At 41.4% G+C, this 20,250-nt stretch overlaps 1 protein-coding gene across 2 annotated transcripts in view; it reads left to right on the top strand.

Annotated features, from left to right (window-relative positions):
* The window catches only part of snx3 (sorting nexin 3), a 31,847-nt gene extending 15,743 nt beyond the window's left edge, over window positions 1-16,104 (top strand). Inside the window, exons 2-4 of one of the 2 annotated variants that reach the window (XM_048530234.2) lie at window positions 9,463-9,558; window positions 13,157-13,281; window positions 15,252-16,104. In XM_048530234.2, the coding sequence (XP_048386191.1) occupies window positions 9,463-9,558; window positions 13,157-13,281; window positions 15,252-15,366 (336 nt within the window). In that variant the 3' untranslated portion in view covers window positions 15,367-16,104. The remainder of the gene's footprint in view (window positions 1-9,462; window positions 9,559-13,156; window positions 13,282-15,251) is intronic. The other variant, XM_059645237.1, reaches the window with a different exon arrangement.
* The last annotated feature ends 4,146 nt before the right edge of the window (window positions 16,105-20,250 follow it).

The following is a 20,250-nucleotide window of genomic DNA, read 5'->3' on the forward strand; positions in this document are numbered from 1 at the left end:
CAATAAAGAACTGCACCTCCCAGTCGCAAACCATTTCCACTCCCCCTCCCATTCTTTAGATGACATGTCCATCATGGGCCTCCTGCAGTGCCACAATGGTGCCACCCGAAGGTTGCAGGAACAGCAACTCATATTCCACTTGGGAACCCTGCAGCCCAATGGTATCAATGTGGACTTCACCAGCTTCAAAATCTCCCCTTTCCCCACTGCATGCCAAAACCAGCCCAGCTCTTCCCCTTCCCCCACTGCATCCCAAAACCAGTCCAACCTGTCTCTGCTTCCCTCTCTTCCCCTCACCCATCCCTTCCTCCCATCCTAAGCTGCACCTCCATCTCCTAGCTACTAACCTCATCCCACCTCCTTGACCTGTCCGTCTTTCCTGGACTGACCTATCCCCTCCCTACCTCCCCACCTATGCTCTCCTATCCACCTATCATCATTTCTCTCCATCTTGAGTCTGCCTCCCCCTCTCTCGCTATTTATTCCAGATCCCTCACCCCATTCCCCACTCTGAAGGGTCAGCTTTTGTGCTCCTGAGATGCTGCTGGGCCTGCTGTGTTCATCCAGCCTCGCACTTTATTATCTTGGATTTTCTAGCATCTGCAGTTCCCATTATCACCAACCACTTTGCAAAATTGCTTTTCTGTCTGCAAATATGACCTTCCCTGCTACTCTGCAACTTCAACAGCTTGCTTTCTCTCAAACCACACCTCCATCTGCCCTTCTTCCCCCCCCCCCCAAAAAAAAAGTAGTGGAGATGGGTGTGATACAATAAAGCAACCTGCTTGACTGGTATCAGTTTATTGTGATGGTTTTGGTCTTCCTGCTTCCCTGAAGATGTGCAGCCTTCCATCCCAAGTGTCCATGGTTTGGAGTCAGATGGAGAATTAATTGCCTCGTATTTCTAGCCTCTGACCTGCTTTTGGAACCTCATTATATTGTGAGCCTAGTCTTTTTCTGTTCAAAAGTAATCCCCAGGTTACTAGTTAGAACACTGTTACCATCACTGAATTTCCAAGGGTTTGTGATTAGATTTTCTTATTGGTGATGGTCATGCCTGGCATTCATGTGACAAGTGTTTGCTACTTGCCAGCCCCAGCCTGATACTGTCCAGATCCTTAAGTACTTGAACATGGACTGCTTCAGAATCTAAGTTGCAAATGTTAATGAACACTGCAGTCATCTGCACACTTCCACTTCATGTGGGGAATGTCCATTGAACCAACTGAAGATTGTTGGGCCTAAAATACTAGCTGAGGGGCTCAAGATCACTGACCAACTGCAAACATCTTGTGTGCCATTACCCTACCAGCAGAGTTTCTGTTTTGCGAGGACTCCTTGATGCCAGGCTTCTCACTAATGTCCCTTGGAATTCAGTTCTTGTGTTGATTGCTTATGTGAACCAAGGCTGTAATGATAGCAGGGTCGGAGTGGCCCTAGTAGACCCCCAAACTGGGAATCGGCAAGCTATTGTTGAACAAGTACTGACTGATAATACTGAAACTTCCCATTTACTACTTTTTTTATTTTGAGTTGACTAGGGCAGTAAGTGGCCAGATTGGATTTGCCCTGCTTTATCCAAGATGACGTTGAATCCATTTGGGTAGAAAATAATTGAGGAAAGTCACTGATAGGTGTGGTCTGTCAGCCACCAAATAATAACAGCATCCCATTGGGGCAGGGAACAAACAAAAATAACTGTTTAAAAAAAGTGCAGTAATTATCATGGGGGATTTTAATCTAATGTAGATTGACTGAGCTGGTTTGACCAGGGTAGCCTTGAGGAGGAGTTCATTGAGTGTATCTGACATTGTTTTCTAGAAAACAATGTAATGGAACTGATGAGAGCAAGCTATCCTAGATCTGGTCCTCTGTAATGAGACAAGAATAATTAATGATCTCATGATTAGGGATCCTGTTGGAAGAAGTGATCACAGTATGATTTGAATTTAGAATTCAGAAGGAGAGTAAAAGAAAATCTAATACCACGGTCCTATGCTTGACCAAAGGGGACTACAGTAGAATGAGGGAGGACTTGGCTAAAGTAGACGGGAAACAAAGATATTTATGGTGGAACAGTTGACGAGTAGTGGAGGACTTTCAAAGCAATTTTTCAGTGTTCAGCAAAAGTACATTCCAATGAAAAGGACTAAAAAGGGGTAATATGCCCTGGGTGTCTAAGGAAATAAAGGAGTATATCGAATTGAAAGAACTATACCAAGTGGCCAAAATCAGCATGAAACTAGAAGATTGGGAAAACGTTATTGCTCCTTATGGCTTTCTGTTTTTAAAGAAAAGCAAGATAGAACATGAGAAACTAGTACAGCATCTAAAGATAGCAAAAGTTTCTACAAATGGGTGGCTAAAGTAAATGTTGTCCTTTTTAGAGGATGAAAAAGGGAATTTAGTTATGAGATATGATTAAATAGCTGAGGCATTGAACAGACATTTTGTATTTGTCTACAGTGGAGGACATTAACATGCCAGTAATTGACAGATGATGGTAGATGAGGACCTGGAAACAATCATTATTACAGAAGAGGTAGTGTTGGCTGAGCTAAGGATTGATAAGTCTCCTGGACCTGATGAAATGCTTCCCAGGATACTAAGATGGCAGGAGAAAAAGCAGGTGCCCTGGTAACTTTTCAAAATTCAATGGACTCTGGGGCAGTCCCAGCAGATTGGAAAATAGCAAATGTGATGCCACTGTTTAAAAAGGGAGGTAGACCGAAGTTGGGGGAATATAGACCAGTGAGCTTAGCCAGTGTAGTGGGGAAGATGCTTGAGTCTCTTACCAAGGAAGAAATAGCAAGGCATCTCAATAGAAATTGTTTCATTGGGCAGATGCAGCAAGGGTTTGTGGAGGGCAGGTCATGATTGACAAATCTTTTGGAATTCTGAAGTTATGAACCAGGTGTCCACTAGGCACCCAGTGGATGTGTTGTACCTAGATTTCCAAAAGGCCTTCAAGGTGCTGCACAAGAGCTGCAGCAAAAGATGCATAGTGTTAGGGGTAAAGTATTAGCATGGATAGAGGATTGGTTGACTAACAGGAAGCAGTGGGACAAGAGTGCCAACCAGAATAGCAATCAGTGACCAGTGGTGTGCCTCGGATTGGTGTTGGGACTGCAATTATTTACAATTTATATAGATGACTTGATTTGAAGTTGGGGACCACGTGGAGGGTGTCAAAGTTTGTAGGCGACATCGAGATACGTGGCAGAGCAAAGTGTGCAGAGGACAAACTTCACAGAAGAACATAGATACATTTGAGTGGGCAAAGGTCTGGCAGTTGGAATACAGTGTAAATGTGAAGTCCTACATTTTGGTAAGAGTTGTAGTAAAAGGGATTATTACAATGGTTTAACAAGTTGCAGCATGCTGCAATGCAGAGGGACCTGGGTGTCCTTGTTGCTGAATCACCAGAATGTTGGTCAGCAGGTACAAGTAATTAGGAAGGCAAATGGAATTTTGCCCTTCATTGCTAAAGGGATTGAGTTCAAAAGCAGAGGTTAGTTGCAGCTGTACAAGGTGCTGATGAGGCCACACCTGGAGTACTGTGCAGTTTTGGGCTCCCTAATTGATGGATGTAATGGCACTCGAAGGGGTGCTGAGGAGGTTCACTAGGTTGATTCTGGAGTTGCAGGTGTTGGGTTATGAGGAGAGACTGCAGATTGGGATTATATTCATTTCAATTTTGAAGAGTGAAGGGAGGCGATCTTAGAAACATAACTTTATGAAGGGAATAGATAAGATAGAAGTAGACGATGTTACCACTGGCAGGTGGAGCTAGGACAAGAGGGCATTCTCTCAAGATTAGAGGGAGCAGATTTAGGACTGAATTGAGAAGGAACTTCTTCACTCAGGGTTGATAATCTATGGAATTCTTACCCAGTGATTGCTACTTCAGTAAACGTTTTTAAAGCAAAGGTAGATTTTTTTTTGAACAATAAGGAAGTAAGGGATATGGTGAGAACGTGGGTAAGTGGATCTGAGTCCACAAAGATCGGCCTTGATCTTATTGAATGGTAGAGCAGGCTTGAAGGGTCAAACAGCCTGCTCCTATTCTTTGTTATGCCTGGGCAGGTGTCTGTATTTAAGTGGACACTTTTTTTTTGCTCTGTTTGGAGTATTGCTGGTGCAGCTAATGTTTAATTGCCCAGAGGGCAGCTGTGTCAAGCACACTGGTAAGACTGGGGATGGCAACATGTGATCAGAACCACAGCAGTTCCTGTCACTAAAGGCCAAGTGAGCCATATTTGAACTGTACTAGGAAAGCGCAACTGAGTCTCCTGGTCCTGGAGTCACAGGCCAGATGAAGGCAGATCACCTTCAGTGAAACTAGTGAACTTTTTGGCAATAGCTTTGATTGTGCATTAAGACTAGACTGCTTGCTTGCACCTCCCAGCTGTAATCATCTTTAATTCCCCCATTTTCTTTTAGCTTGAATGCTCCTCTCCCAGAAGTAAATGTCAAGCTGTTGCCAAACCAGGATCTGAGAATCCACTTTTGCAACCATGTTGTGCCAATTGGAAGAATGTAAAGGCTTCCTACCAGTGCTTTAACTAGCCTAAGATCTAATTCAGTCACTCTAGAGGTACCACTTAGACTAATTGTAGGTCATCGCAGAGCCTTTCAATCTCTAGCTACCTGGCCTGAGATTTTAAAAATAGATTACTTGAATAGTGGATGAGCTGCTTTTTTTAACCCAGTTGTACCTGCAAGACTTTTTTCACCCAATTTTATTCTTGTGGCAACAATCACTTGACTGACTTGCATCTAGTTAAAATAGCAGTTGAAGTGTCACCTGACCATCAAACATGACAAGTTGTAAACTTTCAAACTAGAGAAACTCAGCTATTCTCAGTATGACATTGTGGTAGACTGCCTAGGGAGTCAGCTTTTGAAACTTCAGCCACTCGGCCACTTTCTCTAAAATTGATCCTTTTTTAATTGTCCAATTTATAACAAACTTTGATTTATCAAAACAAGACATCCCAAGTTGTGCATTTTTGTCCTTGAATCTGAGTCATCTACCTTCAGTTTTTTGGTTGAGGTATTCAAAGAAAAGAACCTAACGTGCCACCTTTTTGAAGGTAAAACCTTAACCAGCTCATCTCCATTTCACTTCAATTAATCTGAGCACTATGTAGAGAAGCTCAAGAGATTAAGACTCCATGCTTGCATCTTCTGCCATTGTCCTCCACTCCAGTGTCTCCCAAGCAAATGAAGTTTCAGGCAATGTATCCATTCTGCTTGATGTTTAGGTTCCTTTTTTGAGCAAAATGGAAATTTGTTTGCCTTTTGACAAATGGTGTGAAGGCCACTCATAGCAACACTTCATTGCTGTACTGACTGATTATAGTTCCTCCACTATTGGTAGGTTTGAACCTGAGTTGTCTTGTCTGCTTTGAGCAACTATCGTGCAGGCAATTGGGGCCCCTGAATATTAGCTTTACTTAACAATACCATTTTAAAGACTTAAGTCAACCAAAGATTAGTGCCATAAAACTAAGCATAAGTAAAGCTATTGCACTCCTACAATAGACTAGATGTCGTCAGCCTTTTTACTTTTCACCCACAGAAGGCATGAGTGAGAGGTGTCAGAAGTTCAAAAAGGAAATTTTCAAGGCAAATTAATATGGATTATCCTTTCCAGTCAAACATTGTACCTGTAACCATAATCTGTTGCAGGGATTAACTTTTTTATTATAGACTTCCGTGCCCACAAGTTAAACTCTCTGGGTAGGCTTTTTGGATAAGTTGATCTTTACACCAAGTGAAAGAGAAGCTAATCTCTTTGTAATTTGAGAGTGGGTATTTAAAATCAGTCCTCTTTTATGCAAAAAATCAGCATTGTCAAGGTTTTGTTCAAAGACCCAATGGTTGAGGGTGAGGAAGGGCAAGTTTGGGTTAAGAAAAATCTAGTGGGTGAAATTGGATAACTTTAATCCAAAGCAATTGGTGCAAATTAACTGCTTGCTGCCTTTAAATAGGACTGATTACTACTTCACGAAAGCCACTGTCTACACCAATGAATGTAGCAGGACCCTTCTGAACAGAACTTTCAGTGCTGAATGAATTTAAACTTGGTTTTTCCCCCTCTGACTTTGCCTGAAGTGTTGGACAGCTTTGTGGATCAAATGAGTATATTACTCATAACCATTAAAAGTAGAAGTTCAATGATTAATAATCAGACTTAGTTTGTATTTAAATCAAAACTCTTACATTTTCTCTTTCTCCGATGAAAGATATTCCACAAATTGTTTTGAGGGTGATTACACCCAATATGTCAAGAGAAGGTCATGGCAAAGTTGAATGAAGTCAACTTAAAGGAGGAATCTAAAGTAGAATTTCAGCTTGAGCAAGGGTCTGAAGCCTTTTTGTAAGCCTGAAGACTTAACACTTGTGAAATACAGTATTTAAAACTACTTGACCTAGAGTACTTGGCAAATTGGCAAGTGTCACTTGTATACAAAAGTTACAAATGTTTCTGTATCAATAGAAATTCAATACATTATATGAAACCCTGTCACGGGCATTTTAATTTCAGTAAAACCGCAAACTGAAGATGTCAAGTTTAAGTATGCCTGGCTGTGCATTGTTGTAATTCAGAGCATTGGGAATAAATCACAGCCATAATTGCAACCTATCTGTAATCATAGACTTGATTGATAAACATATAGCTGTAGCATTCAGTTTTAGAACAAGTCATGACCACAAGTGTCACATCAGATTTTATCCCCACTGTTGCATCTTTCTAATATGAACCAACTGGAAAAACATCAGATAAATGTTTTGTGCTGCCAGTTGCAGAACTGGCATGCGTTGCAAATCAAAGCACACCTACCACTGACTCAATATAAATTGGGGGTACTTAAGGCCAGATTAGGGGAGTGCAGATGAAGTGCCATGGCACAAGTTAGTAATATACTGCAGAATGCTGGATGTCTATCATTTGAAGGGTAGGTATGCAGTCCCTCCCAGGAGTGGCTAGACATAACAGATGTATGGAGTAAGAATTTAGCAGCTCATCAGCTGAAGCAAAATTAGGTTATCTGGATGGTCTTAATGACTGAACACATGGTCAAAACACATTGTAACCTTGATGGTTTTTGATCACCAAACAGCAGGTTTAATTCATCCCCTTAAACAGTGTGGAAGTAGAGGCTATATGTTTTCAGGTTCTATCATGGATTGGTGCAGAATCTATTATCTACAAGTAGAAAGTCCAGTTTTTTGGGACAGTTCCTCTTCCTACTAAGACCAACTAGGTATTACTTTCTACAGCATCTTGCCCCACTTGGCTGCTGTTTGGCTTTTTCTGTCCCCTTCCTTCATGTAGGGACATTTTGAATATAAAATAGCTTCAGCTATTTGGAGGGTGTTCTAATCTAAATTCCAGTATGTCATGTCATGTCATGTATGTTCCTTAGTCTTTACAAATGGGATTTTGAGATGTTCATGTTTATTCCTTCAGTTGCCATACCATTTTGTTACAAAAGGGGTGGTTAAATGAGATCCCTGATGCTCAGTTTATAAGCAAGTTATGAATTATTTATCTATTGCTAACACTGAACAAATTAACTACTGAGCTGAACAATTCCTCAACTGTTCCCAAACAAAACAAGTCTAATGGTATGCTGTTCCAATAAAAGTCCCACTTATTTAAACCAAAGCAAAGAGTGGGGAAATATTAAAATTCAGTCTCCATTATAGTTAGGATAAGTCCTCCAAATTGTTTGTTGCCTTTCCACTTGTTTCCGTCCAGGAATGTCTTTCTCTGAATTCTTTTCAAGGACATTAGGTAAGGGTGTTGTAGTATCTCTTTGGATAGTGCTTGCTCAACTTAGATTTTAAGGCCAGTGAGGTTCTCTCCAAATGACAGCTCGTTCTCTCCAATTTTTCAAATGCCCTCTTCATAATCACCTTGCCCTATTAATTTATTTTTCTTATAGCAGGATTGAAAGGAAGTTGTAAAACTCCGGTTGAAATTCAGTTGGCTTTGGTATCTGGGGCCTAGTTTAAATTGGCTAAATTTGAAAACCTTTTGCCTGAGTAAAACTGCTGCTTTGCCTGTTAACAGTATAGCCTTCTGATATGGTATTTTCAGTTTCAAGGACTTCGTGCATCTCCTGCCTGCAGACCTTTTATCTCAAGGCATTGATCTTCAAAGGACCACTCTCTCCTGTTTTCCCCACCCTCACTCTCCAATGTTGCAAACAAATTCCAACACTCTCCACCACAATTATACCAACTTTGTAACATTTTACATACATGACTAAGTCAGTTGTAACAGATGTGCGATATAGTGCATCTGCTCAAAGAATGTAAACTGGACTCTAGCTTCTAGCATTTTGCAGTCCTTACTGCCCAGGTTCCAAGAGTTAGCTGCTGGAGCTGATACTGAACTGTACTGGTTTTAAATCTCTTATTGTACTTGGTACTTTAACCAAACTGCTCATCAATTCAGCTTAACCTACAGCAGATTGCATTCTGTTTATAATTTGTCTTTTGCCCCATCCCCTGTATAGCAATCTAATCCTGACTGCATGACTTTCTTTAAAGGAACTTTATCTATTGACCTTGCAGTTATCATCTTGGACTACCAACAAGTTGGTGCTGTTTACATTTTGGGGTGGAGCAGGGGAAGAGACTGCAAGGATACAGAAGTCAGGCTGACTCATCCCTCTTCCAACCAAAGGAGAATACTTGAGCTTACCATAAAAGATATAACAGGACCTGTAAATGTTTCCAGTCTGATTCAGTTATGAAGCTATAACTGAACTGACTTCCCAGTTCTTCAAGACCTGACTTTATGCTACAAAGATCAGTGCTAGATACGCACTTGTTTAATCTAAATGATTTGTCAAGCAATTGTAATACTTCTAAATTTCTTAACTTGGTCATGCAAGGAGGATTTGAGGACTGTGTGCAATCTACTTAAACTGTGTAATATGGCAGAAGGTGAATGGATTGAGGCTTTGACTTCTGTGGTGGGCAGAACATTTCTTCCACTGTAGAAGTGGTAGTGCTGCAAGCAACTAGGAAGGCATATAATATGATTGCTTTCGCTTGTAGGGGATTTGAAAACAAGAGTGCAGATAGTTTGCTACAGCAATCTCTGCAAGGCTCTGGATTTTTTGATCTGGAGTATTGAAGTTTTGGTGTTATTTCTTAGCTAGGTGAAGATCTTTGGAAGGAGTGCATTAGAAGTTCACCAGATAATTGCTGGCAGGCAGGCTTGATTTGAGCTTGAAACATCTCTAGTTAGAACAAAAGGAAAGCTGCCAAGTAGGGTTGCTCCTGACTTTTCGAAGCTACCTTCAACTGTTTAAGGGCAACTCTGCATCTTGGATACCACTGACTATTTTGCAATGTACACAGTTAATGTCCCTGAAGTGTCTTGCCTAAATTTGAGTTGCCTAAAGCACTTTGCACTGTGGGTCCTATTTTTTTCAGACTAATCTTCCAATATTCAAGCTGAAGGAATCATCTGTCAGAAGAAGATACAGTGATTTTGAATGGCTGAGAAATGAACTTGAAAGGGAAAGCAAGGTAAACTTTTCAAATTTTATTTTTGACTTCTGATAACTCTTCTGCACACTTGAGGCAACAGTGTTCATTAATGCCCAAGTAGGAGTTCAGCATCTCAGTGCTTTAAGCTTTAGTGTACTTGTTTGGTTTATTCCTCTTCTGCCCCACACCTTTACACCTGTTTAACACATTTTGTAGTATACAACACAGCTTTAAATTTAAGCTGCACTTGTTTCTAATATTCCAACCAGAGGTGAGGGTGGTTTTGTCAGCTAAGTTACTTGATCAACCTGTTTGGACACATCATGACACCTCTGCAGGTGGGATGTGAACCAGAGTGTCCTTGCCCAGAGTTGGAGACCCCTATTAAAGTCAAATCTGTTAATTGACCAAATTTTACATTCCTTTTAATATACATGAATTGCTTAACTAAAGCTCTTGATGGAAGCTTTGTGCCTACAATATCAAGAAAAGAAGCTAAACTAACACGAAGGTTGAAAAGCCGCATTCCATCTAATCTTTGCTTCTGTGTAGACAGCAAGATCTCTGAACAGTGGTAATTTGAGAACTGCAAGTCAATACTATGATCTGCATCACTATACCCCACAGTTGGGAGTGATGAGAAATAATTGAATGCTCCTACAGGTAACAAAAGTAGTTATCCCATGGCTCTTATTTATATTACCTGGTTGCAGTTAGGATTTCCAGGTTTAGCAGAAATCTCTTCAAATCTAGTGCTAGTTTTACAGACTGAGGTAGCTCAACTGGCATTATAGCCTTGGCCTTCAGAATTGTGTGCAACTGTCTCAGATCCTGTCCCTGCTACAAAGAAATTAATCAGCAAATGTTGGGTATGGCAGCAGAAGATCCATGTAACCAAAAAAGCAGATGTCAACCTGGAAGCTGCTACATAAGATTACATGTATAAATAGTGGAAGTGGCATACTGTAGAAAAATTAATTGCTCAACAATTGGCTTGAATCAAAGCCTAATTCTACTGCATTAGGTCAGAATAGAAACTGAACACAAGCTAGTTGCCCTGTCTTCTGCACCATTTAAACCATGGTTCCACAGATTGTGGCTTCTGCTTATTGCTGTTTTTCAAGTCTTGGCTTTCTTGTCAGAATCTATAAATGGTTGAGGGCTATTCTGCTGAACCACATTTTGATTAGTTCAGATGTGTCCATCCCCAGTTATGGATGCCTAGCACTAATCATTGCAGAATAAAAGGAGTGTTAACTGTCTTTGAGCCACAAGTAGTTTTGGCTATCTGTGGCTCCTGATGTATCCAATCAGATGTCAGTCTTTAATATTGAAAATCAAATTGATTTTAAATGGTTGAGGCACTGGATACAGCCATGTTAGAATCCCTACAGTGTGGAAACAGCACTTTGGCCCAACAAGTCCACACTGACCCTCAGAGCATCCCACCCAGACTCCTCCTCCTCCTCACAATAACCCACTTAATCTAAACACCCCTGAACACTACAGGCAATTTAACATTGCCATTCAACCTAACCTGCACACTTATGGACTGTGGGATTTCCTCCCAATGTGCAAATTCCATACTGTTGTCCCAAGGCTAGAATTGAACCTGGGTCCCTGGCACTGAGGCACATTGCTAACCACTGCCACCATGCTCCTGATGTTCTTGGGCTTCTCATCCTAGCTGCTGGATCAAGACTGCATTTCATTACCCACAACTATAACATAGGCAATCTACTTGACAGAATTGCCAAGGTGTATCTCACCTATAGAGCAGATGTGAAATCTGCTTAATCATTGTTCCAGTCACCTTTTTAAAAAGTCTTTCATAGTAATTACTCAAGGTTCTTTTAATGACCTTCCCTCCGTCAGTCAGTATTTCTTTGCAGCATTCTTAACTTAATCCTGCTCATAAGCAGCAGGACCTGGCCAAATTCGATGTGGGAATGTGCAAATAGCATTCATTACAAGTACCATGCAATAATCTCCAAGAAATCTTTTCTCATGATCCTTTGTGATAGCTCCATTACCAATTTCAAAGGTAACCATTCATCTGCCCTGTAGTACATCCTTGTTTGGCTTGTTAAGTTAAACTTCAGGTCAGAGGCTTGGAATTCTGGGGAATTTGCTGACTCTTAAGCTTGAATGTTGTGGTGGTTGGCATGTCAAATTAGATTGACAGGCAGCATGAAATGTATTCCAATCTTTCCATCCAAGCTGCAAGCAACTCTGACTTGGAAATATATCATTGCTCCTTCAGTCTGTTGGATTGAACTACTTCTGTTTCCTTCAGGTGTGGAGTAACAGCACCAGATGAATTAGTGGTTCATGAAAACACCTCACTCCCTACCATTAGCCCACAAACATTTTGTTGCAGCTGGTTGCAATTCATAGAATGAGAGCAATTGGCAAACCGTGTGCTATTTAAGATATCTTAGATTTTATAGAATCATTGCCTCAAATGAAACTACTTCCTTCGAAGTTTATCTTGTCCCAAAATTGGATTAGTTAAATTAACTTTGTCTTTCAGCTGTACATTGTTTACACTCCCTCATGACTATGTAATCAGCTCACTGTGCAGCAAGTATAACTAGAAGTAGTGGAATGATTCACTGAAATGGTTTTGTCTCATTGTTTCATGTTGTGGCTTTTCAACATAACACTTCTAAAAACACCCATTGGTAAAACTCAGGTCTGGCAGCATCTCTAAGAAAGAATCAGTTAACATTTTGGGTCTGGTGACCCTCAAACCAGGGTCCCCGATGTGGAACATCAAACTGATTTTCTCCTCAGATGCTGGCAAAACTCAGCAAGTCTAGCAGCAACTTTGTTCTTGTTCCTGATTTACAGCATCTGCAGTTCTTTTGATTTTTGTTAGCACTTGGACTTCCTAGTCTGCTTAGGCCATTCAACGTCTGCTCTAAATGAAACCTAACTGCTATTTTTAGGCTGGTATGAACCAGTTGACTTTTGAATGCTCTTCTAGTTTTCCCCTAACTTGCAGTCTAAAAAGGCAGCTACAACAATTTGTGTAAATTGTCAGCTTTTATTCCAGTCTGTTTCATGTCCCATTGTCGGGTGGGCAGGATGTTTGGTTGACTGTAAGGCATTGACCATTGTTTAATCAAGTATCAGTTGTTCCAAGGTGTAGTATTATAGTACAAAGCCTTAAGTATGAGGATCAATTCTAGCTAGGATGCCAGGAGTAATGTGCGGTCTCATTGGAGCAGTGCCTGAAATAATCATGAAATTAAGTGCTTTCAAAAGTTTTTTGCCTCTTTGGAGGATAATATCCAGTCAAATATTAGCTCAATTTTCTAGCAATTCATGTAATTTGCTATTTGGAATGACACTACCTTTTTGTCAAGATGTTTTATCTTGTTCATATCACTTCAGTTTGTGCAGCAAATTCTTAAATCTCAAATACTTAAGTATTCAGCATTCAAGTAAACATGGTGATTCTTTACTTCCTCTAGTCAATCCCTTGTGGTAAAGATGGGCAGTAAGCAATGTTTCTGAAGTAGCAATGCTCCTCCTAGGGAGCATGATGCTACAAAAGCTTGCTCTGCAAGCTAAGTAGCCTGGATACACAATACATTACTCCCTGCTGAGTTTTGAAGCTGTTTTTCCTTAGGTCGTGGTGCCACCGTTACCTGGAAAAGCACTATTTCGGCAGCTGCCATTTAGGGGGGATGATGGCATATTTGATGATAGCTTTATAGAAGAAAGACGACAAGGACTTGAACAGTTCATTAACAAGTGAGTACAGCTTTCCTGACTCTTACTGCTTGTGTTGCATAGTTATGTCAAAAGAAAATGTTGAACTTCAGTTACTCCAATTTTTGTCTTAATTGGTATTTTGTTAGGAAGCAGCAGTCCAGAAATCTTCTTAAGTTAATGAAAAAGCATTGATATGCAGTATTTTACTCATGCAGGATAATTTTTTATAATGATTACTTTCAAAATGATTTCAGTATGAGGCTAAGGGCACAAAGGGGGCCTTGTTTTCCATGCATAATTTATGTAAATTGCCTTTAAAATTGTGTTCCATTTTAAAGTCTTGTACTTCTTTTCCCACTCACGTACTTATTTTTGGTCTAAGGTGGTCTTCATTTAAAGTGAACAATAAAGTTTTATACCTGCAATTATTTGCTGTTGCCATCTGTTTCATGTGTAAATGTGGCATAGCCATGGATTTGAATATTGAAAGTATGTTAATTCCTGTGAGCCATTAGTAAATAAGAATGGGAAATAAAACACTTTGTAGAATTGGACTTGCCTGTTTCAGTGTTTTTATGTGGACTTGCTCCTCATATGCAGACGTCATTAAGCAAAATTGGGCTAAGATGAGGCTGAAGCACTAAAATCTTCAATTTTAGAAGTATCAAGTAGTCCATTTTGGCCACCTCCAGAGATCCCCTGTATCTCAGAATTTAGTCCTAAACTGATTCTTAGTTGGATGCCAGCCTTGAGTATCAAGGCTCTATAACCACTGCCCTCTAGTTATGCCACTGACAATCTCAATTCCCCCACCTGGTTGTGTCCTGGGTGTCACCATTAACTAGAAACTGAACTAGGCTCATCTTGCCAACTAAATTGTTATCCTGCAGTGAGTAATTTGCCTCAACTCTTTATCTAAATCCCCTGGCAGTGGAAGAGTCAACATGACCACTTGTAAATTCATCTAAATTCGAGGCACTACGAGCCACCCACAGGCTGGGAAGTTAATGCTATTCTGCCTACTTGCATGTTGGTGGATCCTGACCTATAAATAAATTTATTTATTAAATTATGGTAGAGGAATTTTAGTACCTTTTTTAATTGCTAGACTAGGTATTGGAAAGTTTCTTAAAGCTGAGTTAGGCATGATTGACAGCCTTTTTATCTAAGAATTTGATAAATTAGCCAAATGAGGCATGAGTACAAACTTGTATTTTAATCTGCTGATGAAAGACAGCCCAAGCCAAACTTTAGCATTGTCTATTCTAGACCAAGTCTTCCAGTCAGGTCTACAGTACAAAGGGCCTTCGGGTACATGTGCTTCTTGGGGTTAATTACAAAAAATGTGGACTTCAAATTGAATTGTGATAAATTGCAACTCGCTCTTACCCCCCAATCATGTCAAGATGCCAGAGTGCAGCAGTTTTTCAGTCATGATCTGAAAAATCTCATGTTTGATCTTTACAGTTAAATATTGATATTCAACATGACAGGGGTGGTGCACTATATTGCATCTGACCTGCTATGAATGTTACTTCAGATCAAAGCTTAGTTTAAATCTAATATGGATGCAACAGCACTAGTTGCTGCCAACTGAAAGGAATCTATACAGGAGAAACCATGCCTGGGTTCAAAAGGAGGAGCAAAGTAATATTTTCATTCAAGTATCCCTTTGCTTTGAAGTAAGGGGTAAGCTCAGATCATTAGATACTGCATTGCTAACCAACTATGTTGTCAGCAGCCTCAGCTCAATTTCCATATTAAGGTTACCATTAAACCACCTCATTTGAGGCATAGTGGTGATCCTCAAATTAAACAACCTCCAGTTGTTTCTTATGAGGGCAACCTGATTTAGTGAATGTGGCAACTTTGCTTTGAATTAAACAGACTGTCAATTGAGTAGTCCAATTTCTAGCTGTTGTCTTATTCTTTATTTTCAGGTTTTAGTTGTTCAGAGGCCATTGATAATCCAAGGTCTCCCTTTTTAATCAGCACTTTATGTATTTCAGAGTTGCTGGACATCCTTTGGCACAGAATGAACGATGTCTTCATATGTTCCTGCAAGAGGAAGTCATAGACAAGAACTACACACCTGCAAAAGTGAAACATGCACAAACAGTGTGAATGGACTAAAACACTGATTTTGTCCAAATAATTGGTCTGTACCAATTGAAATTGGCTTTGGTTAATCCTCAGTACATCTTTCTACTTATTGATGTTTCTGAAAGCAGAACTCCTGTGCAGATCACAAACAAGGAAGATCTACATTCTGGATTAGAGCAAGCTACTGTAATTTGGCTTTGTATAACACTTTGCTTGATTCATTCTGAAGCCTTAAATTGAGTAAAGGAAATTGCTGATGGATTTTGTTCTTTGTGTTCAGATGTTACACTTGGCAGAAGTTGCTGTCAGATGTATCTGGTATGAGTATAGCATTTCTATTTTATCTGATTCATCAGTTGAGAATATTTTTATAATGCATGTGCTTTGTAAATTAATCTAGCTGAACATTATACATCTGGCAAGGTGTCTGCTTTAGAAACTATATGGACAGTAAAAGACTGAGCCCAAGCTGGACTGAAATTCCAGCTTCTGGAATGTTCCTTCAGGCTGAATTACAATATTAATTCATCTAACTTGCCTCTTTCTTCCCCAGTGGGTTTAAAAATCCATACCTATAATATTGCTTATATACATATGGCTGCTGTGATTACATGAGTTTTTCATCAAATTTGTTCCCTGAATAAGTCTTTGTACAAAAATCTTCCTGATAACAGTCTCGGCTCACTTCAGTTAGCCAACACTAACTTGTCCTGTGATGTTGGAATATTTTTTTGAAATAAAGTCTGAAATGTTCACTAATTGTGAATTGCTTTATGAAGAATTTTATAGAAATGTCTTACTAATGCTTGGTTATTAAATCTGAATAGTTATTTTGATCAAGGGGTAAGCTAAAAGACTAATGAGTTTTTAAATTAATTATAGACTAGAACCCCCTTGATTGCAAGGACAATTTGGCTGTTTCCTTTCTCTGAAGAGGTCCAGCCACTGCACTGAAATGAATTATTTTTTTTTCAAAAACTTAAACCTATGCCCCAGTACCCTGATCACTTTTTTTGTAAGCAAAAATGCTCAGTATGGGACTTCAGGTGGTGCAGGATCACTTTTGAAAGATACTGTGCCTTAGTTTTGGTACTGAACCAGTTTGGATTTTCCAGTTTCAAGTGAGTTGCTGGTGATGTCTGCAAGTAATCCTCCTGTGTCTCTGTCTGACCTGAAATGGGATGATTTGGGGGGGGTTTTAAAAAAAAAAAATCCATGATCCAACTCGTGCCCTTTCCAGTAACTGCTGACCAGGTTCAGAAGTTTTTTTGTATACAACTGTGCAAACATTCCTGTATTATGGCTGTTGCCCACCATTAATCTGGTTTAGGCCAATATCAAAAACAATGGTTCTGTTGTCCAGGCAAACTCATTGCATAGCCATTCTGACATTAACCATGCCATGTTATGACAAGAAATAAGGTAAATATGTGCAGACAGGATTGATAGAGGAAAGTTGACCCTTCAGGTATGTTTTAATGACTTAAGCAGGCCAAATTACATGTGCAGAACTGGCCCCATACCTAGCAAGACTGCACTCAAAACTTGAATGCAGTGACTTGAGCTCTTGCAGCAATTCCAGCTTGGGGTAGGAGGGGGGGATGGGTGAGAGGAAGAACAGGTTAGGGAGGCAGAGACAGGTTGGACTGGATTTGGGATGCAGTGGGTGGAGAGGATGAACTGGGCTGGTTTTGGGATGCAGTGGGGAAGGAGAGATTTTGAAGCTGGTGAAGTCCACATTGATACCATTGGGCTGCAGGGTTCCCAAGCGGAATATGAGTTGCTGTTCCTGCAACCTTCGGGTGGCATCATTGTGGCACTGCAGGAGGCCCATGATGGACATCCCATCTAAAGAATGGGAGGCTGGGTGGAAATGGTTTGTGACTGGGAGGTGCAGTTGTTCATTGTGAACTGAGCGGAGGTGTTCTGCAAAGTGGTCCCCAAGCCTCCGCTTGGTTTCTCCAATGTAGAGGAAGCCACACCAGGTACAGTGGATGCAGTATACCACATTGGCAGATGTGCAGGTGAACCTCCTGCTTAATGTGGAAAGTCATCTTGGGGCCTGGGATAGGGGTGAGGGAAGAGGTGTGGGGGGTGGCGGGGGGGGGGGGGAAGGAGAGCAAGTGTAGCACTTCCTGCGGTTGCAGGGGAAGGTGCTGGGTGTGGTGGGGCTGGAGGGCAGTGTGGAGCGAACAAGGGAGTAACACAGTGGTCTCTCCGGAAAGCAGACAAGGGTGGGGATGGAAAAAATGTTTTGGGTCGTGGGGTCGGATTGTAGATGGCGGAAGTGTCAGAGGATGATGCATTGTATCCGGAGGTTGGTGGGGTGGTGTGTGAGAGCGAGGGGATCCCTCCCTGGGGGCTTGTGGCGGGGGCGGGGTGTGAGGGATGTGTCACGGGAGACGCAGTCAAGGGCGTTCTCGACCACGGTGGGGGGGGCGGGGAAGTTGCGGTCCTAGAAAAACTTCGTCATCTGGCATGTGCAGGAGTGGAATGCCTCATCGTGGGAGTGGAGGTGGGGGAATAAGGGATGTAATTTTTGCAGGAGGGTGGGTGGGAGGGGGTGTATTCTAGGTAGCTGTGGGAGTCGGTGGGCTTGAAATGGACATTAGTTACAAGCTGGTCGCCTGAGATGGAGACTGAGGGGCCCAGGAAGGTGAGGGATGTGCTGGAGATGGCCCAGGTGAACTGAAGGTGTGGGTAGAGTGGATGAACTGTTCGAGCTCTTCTGGGGAGCAAGAGGCGGCACCGATACAGTCATCAATGTAACGGAGGAAGGGGTGGGGTTTGGGGCCTGTGTCGGTGCGGAAGAGGGACTGTTCCACGTAACCTACAAAGAGGCAGGCATAGCTGGGGCCCATGTGGGTGCCCATGGCTGCCGCCACGCCGCCACCTTTGTCTGTAGGAAGTGGGAGGAATCGAAAAGGTTGTTGAGCGTGAGGACGAGTTTGGTGAGGGGGGGGACTGGTCGGGCCTGCGGGACAGGAAGAAGCATTGGGCCTTGAGGCCATCTGCATGCGGAATACAGGTGTATATGGACTGGACATCCATGGTGAAAATGAAGTGTTTGGGGGCCAGGGAATTGGAAGTTGTGGAGGGCATGGGTGGTGTCACCTACTGATTATCATCCACCTCCTTTCCTCAATTGATGAATCATTGCTTCTCTACATACCACTTGGACAGTGGTGTACTCTAGCCGGAGGACTTCGGTGTCTATCATCGGGAGTGGTTTGGTATCATGTAATTGACTGAGCTGGCCAAGCCCTGAAGATGTGGCTGACAGACTGTTTACAGCAGGTGATAAGGAAACCAACAAGTAGGGAAAACTTCCTAATCTTGACCTAAGCAATCTACCTGTTGCACATAGTAACCATGACAGTACAGGTGGGAGTGAACACTGCACGGTCCATGTGAAGGCGAGGGCCTCTCTTCACCACATTGTACTGTCTGATACTGCCATTGTGTTATAAGGAATTAACTTGGAACAGATCCAGTAGCTCAACTCGGGCATTCATGAAGAACTGTGATCAACTTCAGGAAAATTGTCTTCAAACGCTATTTGTAACTTAATGGGCAGCATGAACATAATTTTACCTGAGTCATTTCCATCAAGCCTGGAGATTAACTGCAGTTCAGTCAAGAGTGCAGGAGGATATGGCAAGAGCAGCATTGGGCATAAAGATGAGGTATCAACCTGGTGAAGCTGCAACACCTGCCCATTTGTGTGCCAGGCATCAGAAGCAACATGCGATAGTAGTGAAGTGATCTCCTAACCAGTGGATAAAATTAAAGCTCTCCATTCTTGCCAGATATTGTCACAGATTTTGGTAGGTAATAACCCAACCACTGGAAGAACTTCCTCAAATATTCCCCCTACTCTGATCATGGAGCCCGACATATCAGTGAAAAAGGCAAGTGTGATACATTTGCAATCATCTTCAATGAGATGTGCTAAGTGTGATCCATTTTGGCTTACCCTTAAGATTTGCAACTGATATAAATATAATATTTAGGATATATATAAAACTGAATACACTGGGTGCCATTAAAGGCCCTGACAACAAGTCAACAGCAATAATGTAGACTTAAGCTCCAGAATTTGCTGCACCCCATCCAGGCTGTTCAAGTACAGTCCTAAGTCAGGCATCTACGCAACACTGATGTGTTGGGTATGTCCTATGTACAAAAAAATAGACAAATTCACATCAACCAAATATCACCACATCTATTCTCAAAGGGATGGTGATGTTGACAAAATTATCAAGTTGAGGGATATTCGCATTTACCTCACTGCCTCAGTTCTATACCTTAAATCCCACACGATCTGAAGTGCACCTTTTTCTGTCCAATGTCTAACTTGACAATTGTATGGCTCCAATAACTGTAGTGGAAAGCAATTATTTTGTCAACCAGATGCCAGAATCTCTTGGTGCCCATATGAATTTTCCACTCTCTAGAACCAGCTGTTTATAACTGTGTCTACACTAATTAATTGTTATAAATGGAAATGATTGTTTAATACAGGAACCTGGTCTGTGCTTCCTCTTTTCTTCCATCTGAAAAATTGAGAGGTTTTGTGGACTTCATAAAATCTTTAGCTTGTGTGATCACCCCAGGAACACAGGAATAGATTTCCAGTGTGCTATCCCTGTGAGGTGCTTTCATCTACAGTTTCAGGTTACCTACATGCCCTGCAAGCCTGTCCTCTTACCCAACACAATCACTCCTTGAGTTTCAAATCTCCAGTTTTTGCCTCCTTCCTGTTCTGCATCCAATTACACCTCATAGCACCAATGTCACGTGTACTGGATCACCTACAGTTTGCATTTTGATGACAATCTATTTACACATTCATTGCTCCTTTGTCATTTAATGGCCACTCTATGTTATTGGAGAGCCAGAACA

The sequence above is a fragment of the Stegostoma tigrinum genome, chromosome 4, assembly GCF_030684315.1.
Source record: "Stegostoma tigrinum isolate sSteTig4 chromosome 4, sSteTig4.hap1, whole genome shotgun sequence".
Classification (NCBI taxonomy): domain Eukaryota; kingdom Metazoa; phylum Chordata; class Chondrichthyes; order Orectolobiformes; family Stegostomatidae; genus Stegostoma; species Stegostoma tigrinum.